This window comes from Natator depressus, chromosome 2 (genome assembly GCF_965152275.1).
Source record: "Natator depressus isolate rNatDep1 chromosome 2, rNatDep2.hap1, whole genome shotgun sequence".
In the NCBI taxonomy this organism is placed as follows: Eukaryota; Metazoa; Chordata; order Testudines; family Cheloniidae; genus Natator; species Natator depressus.
Window position 1 is genome coordinate 201,607,821 of NC_134235.1, and position 12,340 is coordinate 201,620,160.

General features: G+C 44.7%; 1 protein-coding gene across 3 annotated transcripts in view; it reads right to left on the reverse strand.

The window, feature by feature from the left end:
- The window catches only part of TAX1BP1 (Tax1 binding protein 1), a 95,422-nt gene that overhangs the window by 38,663 nt on the left and 44,419 nt on the right, over positions 1-12,340 (reverse strand). For all 3 annotated transcript variants that reach the window (XM_074945727.1, XM_074945728.1, XM_074945726.1), the window contains exons 6-7: positions 508-656; positions 292-382 (exon numbers count right to left, since the gene is read on the reverse strand). In XM_074945727.1, the coding sequence (XP_074801828.1) occupies positions 292-382; positions 508-656 (240 nt within the window). The remainder of the gene's footprint in view (positions 1-291; positions 383-507; positions 657-12,340) is intronic.

Below are 12,340 nucleotides of genomic sequence, written 5' to 3' on the forward strand. Positions count from 1 at the left end.
GGAATTTAGCATTGAAGTCTTGTCTACAACAGAAAGGGTTTACAAGTATAGCTACACTGGCTAAACCACCTAGTGGAGATGCAGTTTGTACTAGCAAAAGAGTTCAATCATTGGGTCTCCATTGATACAGTATGCCTCTAGAGACCCTTCCACATCTTGTGCCAAATTCTGATGTTTTTCCCATCCATTTTTATCTAAGAGTATTCAGTTTATCACATCTCTCTCTAAAATGACATTAGTCTTACTCTAAGTCATCTAGCTTAAGGACATGCAGCTAGAAAGAATAGTTACCTTGTAAAGTTCCTTCTCATCCTTTTCAGTCTTTAACTGACATTCAAGTTGTTCTTTCTCAAAGACGACCTTCTTCAATTTGTCTTTCAGACTAGGGAATGGATTGATTGATATTAATGTAGTAATTCATTCAAATATTACGTTTCTTCTCAATTTATATGAGTGCATAAACAAACACTAAAATAAAACAAGTCTGGCAAATAGATGGCCAAATACCTGTCTAACTCAGTTTCTTTTGCAATAGCTTTCTGAGTAACAGTCATGATATCTTCTTCAAGTTGGAGAACTTTCGAAGTAGTCTCATCGTACCTTTTCTTTAGTTCTTCATTTTCAATTTTAAGAGTTTCTGATGCTTGAAGATTACCCTTTTAAAATATATATACATAGATAGATATAATTTATAAGGAATACATTTAGAAACTCATTTTCAAATAGTTTAGAGCAGAGGTGGGCAAACTATGGCCCGCGGGCCGGGACCCTCCTGCCCAGCCCCTGAGCTCTTGGCCCTGGAGGCGAGCCCCGACCCCTCCCCTGCTGTTCCCCCTCCCTCACAGCCTCAGCTCACTGCGCTGCTGGTGCAATGCTCTGGGCGGCGGGGCTGCGAGTTCTTGCAGGGCAGTGCAGCTGCAGAGCCGCAGCCTGCCCCGGTGCTCTGTGCTGCGCGGTGGCATGGCTTGCTCCAGCCGGGCAGCACAGTGAGCTGTGCTGTCTGGTGCTCTGGGTGGCATGGCTGTAGCGCCGCCAGCCACCAGTGCTCCAGGCAGCACGGTAAGGGGGCAGGGAGCAAGGGGGTTGGATAGAGGGCAGGGGAGTTCGGGGTGGTGGTCAGGGGGTGGGGTGTGGATAGGAGTCAGGGTGGTCAGAGGGTGGGGAATGGGGGGTTGAATGGGGGCAGTGGTCCGGGGAGGGGGTGGAGGGGCAGGCAGTCAGGAATGAGAGGAAGGGGTTGGATGGGGCAGCGGGGAGGGGGGCAGTCAGGGGTGGAAGTTCCGGGGGTGGTCAGGGAGAAGGGGTGGTTGGATGGGGGCGGGGGCCGGGCCACACCTGGCTCTTTGGGGAGGCACAGCCTCCCCTAACCAGCCCTCCATACAATTTTGGAAACCCAATGTGGCCCTCGGGCCAAAAGTTTGCCCACTCCTGGTTTAGAGGGCCAATTTCTATACTTTAAAAAGTTGACTCTGCGCTAAACATCTTCCTTATTACATTCATTAATGCATTTTTAAAATATAATTTTCCACTTTAAAACAAAAAACACGCTGTATTTATTATAAATTCTGAACTAACTCAATTGTGCATACATACAACCTATTTTCATACTGTAGCACACTTGTTCAACTAAGGAAATGTGGGATGTAAATCAATTGTTTTTTGGTCATGTTACATCTTTCCAGCTCTTGGTATTTTAAAAAAATCAATACTTATGACTCTAAAATGGGAACATACTTGCAAAAAGAAAATTCAGTTTTAAAGATTTAATACAAATTGGGGTCTTGAGGATAATACAGGTCATCATATAAGTGTGACTAATCAACTCACCAGAAGGGAGAGAAATTGTATCAGGTGCTCTAACTGAATATACTTTTAACTACAACTTTTAACAAGATGAAACAGAAGGGACTTAAAGACTTAATACCACACTGTAGAAGAAACTGTACTAACACAGAGATGGGCTGCATGGCCCCAAAAGGTCTTTTCCAGTTCTAATTTCTTAGGTCTCTAATGTTGTATCTGTTCATATAACAGTATATATTTATAAGCATGTTGCCAACTACATACAGAAAATAGGTGTATTTACTTAACACCTATATATAAATCCACACAAGGGATTAAGGATTAAGCAGAGATCGAAAAGGGAAAAAACAAACAAACAAACTAAAGCCCCGCACAGATACAAAAATGTGTATCCGCATCCAATCCGCAAAAATTGTCTGTGGATATCCGCAGATTTGCAGGGCTGTACTTACCATGGCCGGGCTGAGGCTCCAAGCCCCGCCCCGCAACAGAGCCCAGTTGCAGAAAGCCCTGCTGGCAGCTGTGGGGAGCTCACGTGGAGTTGCAGACCCTCCGACATCCTCAGCCAGGCAGGGACACAGCAGGAGACTGCTCTCAGGCGCCCTCCCCGCCCCCCCCAAACACACACACACACACACACACACACTGCGGGCAGAGCCACAGCGGCATGGAGGGTGACCTGTGGAGCTGCCTTGGCCCCCGGCCCAGGGCAGGTGGAGGGTTCGCCGTGGCTCCCCACAGCGGCCTGCACAGCTCTTACCGTCGCTGGGTTGTGACTCCAAGCCCCACTGCCACCCATCCCAGCCGGAGCCAGGTTGGGGAGAGCCACGCTGGCAGTTGTGGGAAGCCTGGGTCCCTCCACCTGCCCTGGGCAGGACCTGGGGGGCAGGGACACAGGCCAGGGGCTGCTTGTCCCCACTCCCCCGCCCAGGGCAGGTAGAGGAACCCAGGCTCCCCACAGCTGCCAGCATGGCTCTCCCCGACCCAGCTCCGGCAGAGGGGCTCGGAGCCACAGCCTGGCCACTGTGTTCTTTATTACTGGTAATGACTGTAAAGAGGTAGATTCTAGCTGGCAATGCTGTTTATGATGCCTATGGCTAAAGAGAATCCAGCTCATTCTCCCATAACTATCAGTTGTAAAATGTTATCAGTAGTAAAACTATGTTTTTGTCAGTCAAGCAAGCAGATACAACTTTGGAATACATCTAAAATAATTCCTTATCATACTTAAAACATACTTTAAAAATACATTTGTACCTGCAGATCCAAAAAACCCAGGGTTTATCATAAAAACTAAAACATAACCTCACTTGTATCAGCCACTACAATTATTATTTCAATTTCTAAGAAAATACAGAAGTGAGAAACAAGTGAATACATCTAAATTAACTATGAAGGCAATGTACATTTGCTTTCAACAAAACCTTATAACGCTTATATTGTGCATAAATCTCAGATACTTAAAAAACAGATTTAAGGCTTAATCCTGCAAACACTCATGTGAAGTAACACTGTTCACATAATTAGCTCCACTAGCTTCAATGGGATTACTCAAATGTGTAATGTTTGCAGGAAGGAGTCTATGGACACTACAAAAATGTACAAACAAAAAAGCTCCATACTGATTTTGTAGCACATATTATAGTTTACTTTGGGACACATGAGTTCTGTCATTTCACAGAAAACTGCCATTTGCTCATGGCTATTCTCATAAATACATAATTTTAAATAAAATGCAAGAACTTCATTTATCTGTACGACTTAAGAATATCTGCAAATTAGGCCTTCCACCAAATTAGATGGACAATTTGTCTAAATTAATCAGTTTAAAAAATAAGTAAGGCAAGATCAATTAAAACATTTACAGGTAGTCAAACAGTTTTCTCCTCATAAGAACAGTGACAGCACCTAAAGGAGAAATTCCTGGTGCCAAAACAAGTAACTCTGGGGGTTATTTGTTAAATTAAAAAAAAAAAGGTTTTAAAAATTAATTTTAAACAAACAAGATTTCCACCCACAAAAGGTTCAAATGTTAAAAATGTGCATGTTATCAAAAATCATATAGTTTGGGTAAAAAAATGGCACAGAAAATATTTTAAAAATGCTCAGTTTTTGTACTTTACACAGATCCCACTTTACTTGTGGGATCTAATCTGGGCACTTGCAATGCAGACTGAACACACTACATTAGTAACAAGGTGCTCCCTGTCATTTTCTAACCATAGGAGCACTTCTAGTAAACCAGGTAGGGAAGCCAACTCAAATGAATATTTGATATTTGAATACGACTTTTAAATGAACAACATTATCATGCAGATAATTGCTGTAGAACCTGGATTTATGCTGAAACGCGTTAGAGGAATAAATCAGATTAATATAAAAATGTTTTCAAACAGCAAAATAAATTTAAGACCTGCTGAAAGAACAAATTTATTAAATCAATAAATCTGCCCGTGTTCCAGTTTATACCAGTGTTATATATACTGAAATGTTTTCCAAAAGTTTACAGGATCAAAGAAAAAGCAGGTTAAAAGAACAGATTTACTGTACAAAGTTATACATTTAGAAAGCTACTGTACGAGTTGTCACCACTGCAACGTTAGAACATTGTTCACTAGTCCTATCTGGCCACCAGAGGGAGACAAATAACTGCTTAAGATTCAGAACTGCAGTATCTTTGCTGTGTACAGTCAACTCAAAATTACAAAATCTCTGTTTATGAAACTTTTAGTGGTGGCACAAACTGTCAAAAGGGGAATTCAAATTAAGGTTGACACTTTAACTACAACATGGTCCTTGTGCCCAGGCAGGGCAATATTATGTCTAAGAATATCATGCAACCAGATGTAATGGGATAGAGCTTAGCACAACAAAATGGAAAGTTAAATTACGAAAGTTAATGACAGAAAGGCAGATATAATATACCAATAAATACCCCAGGCCAAAATGACACATGATCTTATCAAAGGAACTGAAGATCTCATACATGGTTACCAGAAGGGCTATCAGGGTTCTTTAGAGCACTGAGGCTTTTCTACCAGTTTCTTTCTGGTATGATTAAGAATGGTTTGTTTGCACAGCTTTGGAACAGGAACATTCTAGGATTTATGCCCATCCAACTACCAAGCTGTGAGATGAAGAGCATCCAGGGTGGGATGCCTGACCCTGCCATTCTCTTGGGTCAAGAGACCCAGAAGGTCTGAATGCTGATAGGTGAACAGAATGACCTGTGTAGTAGACTTGGAAACCAGAAATATCTGGGCCATTTGGGGAAGATGAGGATGACCTGTGCCCTATCTAGTAAAATCTTCCTCAGAAACCAAGACAGCAGCGGAATGGGAAGGAAGGCATAGCTCAAGTGATCTATCCACTGCACTAGCAGTGTGTCACCTAGGTCATTAAGCTCCCCAGAGCAGTACAATAGCAGAGCATCAGTCCTTGAGATCTCCTGGACCAGTGCATATTGCACTTCCTGTTTGCCTGGGAGGCAAACTGGCTGCAATGGAGGTTCTCCATGAAGTGAAGATGCCGTTTACCATTGAATCATGAAACTCCCTATCAGATTGGTGGTGAAATGCCTGCTGAGACTGTCCAGCATTGAATTCTGGACGCCCAGGAGAGACACTGCCGATAGGATGATGTGATTCCGGATACACCATTTCCATAAGTTGACTGCCTCTATACACAGGGAGGATGGATCTCACCCATCCCTGCTTATTTATACAGAATACTGTTATGCTATCCGACAGTATCAGAACTTGCGGAGATTGTATGAGTGGTAGGAATGCTTTGCAAGGATCTCTACTGCTCTCAGGTCCAGATTCAGGTGCATTCTGGTTTTCTGAAGCATAAGGCAAGTGTAACACCAACTTGTTGTGAGTAGGGGATAGAAAGGAAACACCAAACAACTCACGTCCAGGGTCCATCTACCATGTCACCTCATGGTGTTCATGCTGACTTGCTCAGTGCATATACCGTTTGGTGGCACGCTTCTAGACAACGGAGGCGGGGTCTGGTGAAAGGTGTCACATAAGAACATGACACCATATGCCCCAAGAGAGTGAGGCACATCTGAACTGATGTTCTAGGGATCTGTGTAACTAGGTCTATCAGAGCACCCATGGTGCAAAGATCTTTCCTGGGGATGGGAGTTGGTCTTTGCCCTGATCAAATCCAAGGTCACTCCGAAAATTTTACGGTCCGCATCAGGCAGGGATTTCCCTACACCCTGCTGAACTCTTCAGTCACCACCACCCCTCACCACTCCAGGGTCAAATCAAACAAGATGAAGAACATACCAAGATCCAAGAATATACCAACATGTCATCTGAAGAGTCAAGTGGTGTATCAACATCCGAACAGCCCAAAGCACAAATACAGCTACCTACTGAAGAAACAGCGTCTCCACAACCTAAATTCAGTTCCAGATGTTTGTCGGCTAAACTTTTCCCATTTATTGAAGTTACAAAAGAAGACTACTGGTGTACTCTTGCAAATAACCTTACAAAAGAGGAAAGCTTCGTACTGCTATAATTGGTAAATCTGGAGGAGCTTGATTTGCCAGACCAATCAGCAACACCAATGCTGACAAACTCTATGAAAAGGCTACAAAACACCAAGCCTCTGGACTGCATCAACATTCAGAAAGCCTTATAAACCAGGCACTGTCAAAGCCAGTTTTAGAAGTACTTAATGAGGCTTTAAGAATGCTGAAGACTCAACACAGTTTATTTAAGCAAGAGATACCACACACTACAAGCTGGAGGCCAATGTTAAGTGCACTGTCATTTGTTAACTTGAAGTCGGATACTGGCTCTGAACAAGACCGGCAAATGCTCACTATATTTCTGCAAGAAACTCAATTCACTGGTTAGAATCAAGCGGTGCAACAGTGAAAGACTCAGCAGTCGAAAAATTGAAGAACTCTCTCATCACCTTAAAAAATTTGTATACACGGCTGATGAATGCACCCATGCAAACGGGCAACAAGTCATTGCATACATTATCTTGATGTCAGTGGTAGGCCAGTAATGCATTTCTATATGTTCAGGTTATAAAAGGCACATCGGCTGCATCTGTGACAATCCACATCTTAGAAGAGTTAAATGCTTGTAAACTGGACACCGAACAGATGGTTGCGTGTGCATTTGATGGAGCTGCAAACTTCTCTGGAAGACATGGTGGAGTACAAGCTTTGTTCTGAGAAAAGTGTAACCCTAACCTTTTCTATACACACTGCAGAGGCCATCTTATCTTCAGTACCCAAAAAGATAATGGAGCAAATAATTAAGGAATCAATTTGCAAACAACTAGAAGGTGATAAGTAACCGTCAGAATGGATTTGTCAAGAACATAGCGTGTCAAAACAATCTAATAGAATTCTTTGACAGGGTAACAAGCCTCATGGATGGGGGGAAGCAGTGGATGTGGGATATCTTGACTTTAGTAAGGCTTTTGATATTGTCTCACATGAGCTTTTCATAAACAAACCAGAGAAATATAACCTAGATGGAACTACTATATGGTGGGTGCATACCAGGTTAGGAGACCATTCCCAGAGGTTAGTTATCAGTGGTTCACAGTCAAGCTGGAAGGGCGTATCAAGTGGGGTCTCGCAAGGATTGGTTCTGGGTCCAGTTCAGTTCAATATCTTCACCAGCGATTTAGATAATGGCACAGAGTACACTTATAAAGTTTGCAGATGATACCAAGCTGGGAGGGGTTACAAGTACTTTGGAGGATAGGATTAAAATTCAAAATGATCTGGACAAACTGGAGAAACAGTCTCAAGTAAACAGGATAAAATTCAATAAGGACAAATGCAAAGTACTCCATGTAGGAAGGACCAGTCAGTTGCACACATACAAAATGGGAAATGACTGCCTAGGAAAGAGTACTGCGGAAAGGGCTCTGGGGGCAATAGGGGAGCACAAGCTAAATATGAGTCAACAGTGTAACACTCACAAAAAGAAAAGAAAAGGGGGAGGGCGGGGGGAAGAAATATTCTGGGATGTATTAGGAGGAGTGTTGTAAGCAAGACATGAGAAGTAATTCTTCTTCTCTACTTTGGGCTGATATGGCCTCAACTGGAGTACTGTGTCCAGTTCTGAGCTGCACATTTCAGGAAAGATGTGAACAAATTGGAGAAAGTCCAGAGGAGAGCAACAACAATTATTAAAAGTATAGAAAACTTGACCTATGAGGAAAGATTGAAAGAACTGGGTTCGTTTAGTCTGGAGAAGACTGAGAGAGGACCTGATAACAGTTTTCAAGTACATAAAAGGTTGTTACAGGGAGGAAGGAGAAAAGCTGTTCTCATTAACCTCTGACAATAAGACAAGAAGCAACGGGCTTAAATTGCAGCAAGGGAGGTTTAGGACGGAAATTAGGAAAAATGTCCTAATTATCAGGATAGTTAAGCACTGGAATAAATTGCCTAAAGAGGTTGTAGAATCTCCATCATTGGAGGTTTTTAAGAGCAGGTTAGACAACCACCTCTCAGGGATAGTCTAGATCGGGGTGGGCAAACTACGGCCCAGGGGCCACATCCGGCCCCTCAGACATTTTAATCTGGCCTTTGAGCTCCTGCCAGGGAGTGGGGTCCGGGGCTTGCCCCTTTCCGCATGTGCTGTGGCTCCCGGAAGCAGCAGCATGTCCCCCTTCCAGCTCCTACAGGTAGGCGTACCCAGGGGGCTCCGTATGCTACCCCTGCCCCAAGCACCAGTTCTGCAGCTCCCATTGGCCAGGAACTTCAGCCAATGGGAGCTGCAGGGGCGGCACCTGCGGACAGGGCAGCGCGCAGAGCCACCTGGCCTCACCTACGCATAGGAGCCGGAGAGGAGATATGCCGCTGCTTCCAGGAGTTGCTTGAGGTATGTGCCATGCAGAGCCTGCACCCCTGACCACCTCCTGTGCCTCAACCCCCGCCCTGATTCCCCTCCTGCCCTCTGAGCCCCTCAGTCCCAGCCCAGAGCACCCTCCTGCACCCCCAACCCCTCATCTCCAGCCCCACCCCAGAGCCCACATCCCCAACTGGAGCCCTTCCCGCACCCCAACCCTCTTCCCCAGTCTGGACCCCCCCCCCCACACCCTGAACTCATTTCTGCCCACACCCCAACCCCCAATTTTGTGACCTTTCATGGCCCTCCATGCAATTTCCATACCCAGATGTGGCCCTCGGGCCAAAACGTTTGCCCACCCCGGTCTAGATAATACTTAGTCCTGCCATGAGTGCGGGGACTAGAAGACATCTCATGCTCCCTGCCAGTCCTACAATTCTATGATCTACTCAATTAGTACTATTACAAGCTGCAGAATCTTCAAAAAACGTTTTAAACGCCATAACTTTAATGTTGAAAAAAAAAAAAAGAAGTATAATGAAGACAACAGTCCAAAAAGACTGAACGTCTTAGAAAAAACAGAAGATGCTCTGGAGCTGAAGTTCAAATTAGTCCATCCTGGGAAAAGCCCGCTGGCTTTCTCATGAGCGATCCTTGGCTATTGTCTTAAAATTACTACAACCGTCATTACTGGCTTTGGAAAAGATCCACCCCTTCTTGTAGTGAGGCTGGTGGACTACTTTTGCTACTACATTCAAAGACAACAATCACCATTCTCTCTCTTGTAAATCTACTGTTGAAACCACTTGGACCATTAAACAATGCCATCCAGGCATTTGCTACAACAGTAGCAGATCTTTGTCCAGCAACAGAAGCCATACATGGATCAATCAGCGAGAAAGAGAGAGAGAGAGATCCATTAAAAAAGTACTGGAAGAAACTAAGACTTCAGTCCAGAAGCTGACTAATGAAGGCACTTATATTGAATCTGTAAGTGCAAGGTGACTTGTAAGAGCACTGGTGATAGAAGGGCTTTGGTTTATAGGGCTGTTTATAGCATTCTCTCTTTGAGGCTGGTGTATACATACCTAGAAGCCCTTTCAATAAGTGTGAAGACTGGTCTGTCTTCTCATTGAAAAGATAAGCCTAAAGGACAAGTCCTTAATGGTATTTTGGACCTTCCTGGAAAACCCTGAAGAGTACAGCCATGATTCCCGTTGCTTTAATATGGCAGTTATCATGGATCTTGATGCCGTATCGGCCTCATCATGCGCACCTTGTAATGAGGTTCTGGCCCCTAGTTTGCACTTGTCAATAAGGGCTTGAAATTGAGCCCTGTCCTCCTAAGGAAACAACGTCCAAGAACTTAGATTAATTCAGGAAATTATATTTGGCGAGAAGGGCCTGACAGCTGGAGATTCTAAATTGAAGGGCAGTAGATGTAAACACCTTTTTCCTCATAAAGTCTAAATGCCTAGCATCCTTACCTGCAGGGTATTCTTTGGATAATGTCGCCTGGATCTTTTCGTAGCCATCTGGACCACCAAGGAGTTCGGGACAGGTTGGGTGAACAAACACTTCGCTCCCTTAGCCAGGACGAAGTACTGCTTTGCCACCCTCTTCAGGGCAGGGGCACAGGTAAGTGGTGTGTGCCATATAGCCCTTTCCAGTTACAGTATGGCACCATTTACCAGGAGTGAAACCCAACTATCCTGTAGGCTGTGGGACAGCCAGGAGCTTATGTTGAGACCTGGACCTCCTCTAAGGAAATCTGAAGCTATTCCATCACTCTCCATAACAGCTCTTGAAATTGTTTATGGATTATCTGGGGGAGATGGTGAGGCTGGATCAAGTGCCACATCAGCTGATGTGGACAACCCCCCCCCCCCCCTTGGTACTGGCAGATCCTGCTTGTCCTCCTCCTCCTCCATGGGCTCAGGGGAAGGTCTTCCACTGGAGGAGGAGGAGGATCCCCTACTGGATCACACAGATTCCAGGTTCTATGCGCAAGGGTCATGCATGCCCCAAGGTCAAGCTGAGGCTTCAGAAGTAGACTGTGGTGGTCCCCAAGATACTAGGTAAAACTGGTCCTGAGAAGGAGGTTCCTATTTGCGTGGCTCAGACTGGTTCCGAGAGACTCTCAAACCCATCTTGGTTGATCTCTCTAGGTGGTGGCGAAGCTGGTTCCATCAGTACATTCATCAGACAATGAAAAGGTTGGAACCAGCTCCACTGGTGGTGCCTTCTGTCCCATGAAGGGAAACCACAGCTAGTGGATGGAACAGGAGACAGACCTTGTATCTCCTCGGTCCCGACAACAAGGGAGATTGTGAGTCCAGGAGGATGAAGATCTCCTGCAGAGTGATACAAGTCACCAGCCCTTTGAGAGGTTGTATTATGTCACTTCGTACTGTCAGAACAGAAGTAGACATGGTTACTTACAGGGCCACGACAGTACCATTGATGAAGGAGTCTCTAACCAGATGGCAATGGCAGTTCCTGATCCTTCAGGTCCCAGTGTTTCATTTTAGTTGGTATTATAGTCAGTGCTGAAGTTTATGCTGAGGCTGGTAGTTAATAAGCCTTGCCCCATGCAGATTCTGATCATGCCCATGATTCGTAGGGGTGCTTAAGTCTTTGTGGTTTGGGTCTGAAGGCTCACCTGGAGGAAGGTTCTGAAGGCTCACCGGGAAGGATCTCTCCTCTTAGAAGATCTAGGAAGAGATCTGCTTTTATGTTTGTGAGAGTGCTCCTCACTCTCCTGAGGGTGCCCAGATAAAGGATCTTTCCCTCTGTTCCCTTCCACTCTGGAGTCAGACACAGTAGTAGAAAGAGGCGTGCTCCCTGATAACTGTGGCTGATGTACAGAGGGTCTCCCTGGGGCCTCATTGTGCACTCCATAAGGTGCTTTTGAAGCTGGAGTTCATGTGCCTGCTGCATTTGGCTGAGAAAAGAGGAGTAGACACTGCACTTATTGGAGTTATGAGCTTTTCCGAGGAAGTAGAGGCAGCACTGGTGGTTGTCACTGATCACAAAGGAGCAGTGACAGGAGACGCTGTTTCTGAATCCCGTATCTTCGGCATAATCTAAGTCCTGAGCCCAGGAGAGTTCCCCCGGGTGGGGAGTCTCGAACTAATTGGGGAACTAACAAACAAAAACTAAGAAGACTATATAACTTTGAATATTTACAGGAAGAAGAGAAAGGATAAGCTCTGGACACTGGAGGATTTCAACTCAGGCCATACAGCATTAAGAAGAAACTGGAAAAGTGGTTGGTCCACACCATCCCTTATACTGTTGGGGTGGAACACAAGGCACACAGACTCTGACCAACAGACACCGCTTGCAAGAATTCTCCAGTCTCGGGTGCATGGAGCACATGCATACCACATCATAGGGACCAGCACTCAAAGAAGAAATATCAATGATCACTCAATTCAATTTTCAAAGTTAAAATACTAATAAATCAATAAAATTCGTATTCATCTGGGTATATTCTCCAGTTATGCAAGCAACTGTAGTTCAGATAGGTGTTCAAGTATTACTGTTAAATGTTCTATAGAAATAAATAGACTAAGCTCATAGGTGCAGGAAGGGGCCATCTTTTTGTCCTGTATTTGTACAACACTTAGCACAATGAGATACTGGTCCACGATTGGGGGGTCCTAAGCACTACTGCAGTACAAATAATAATAAAT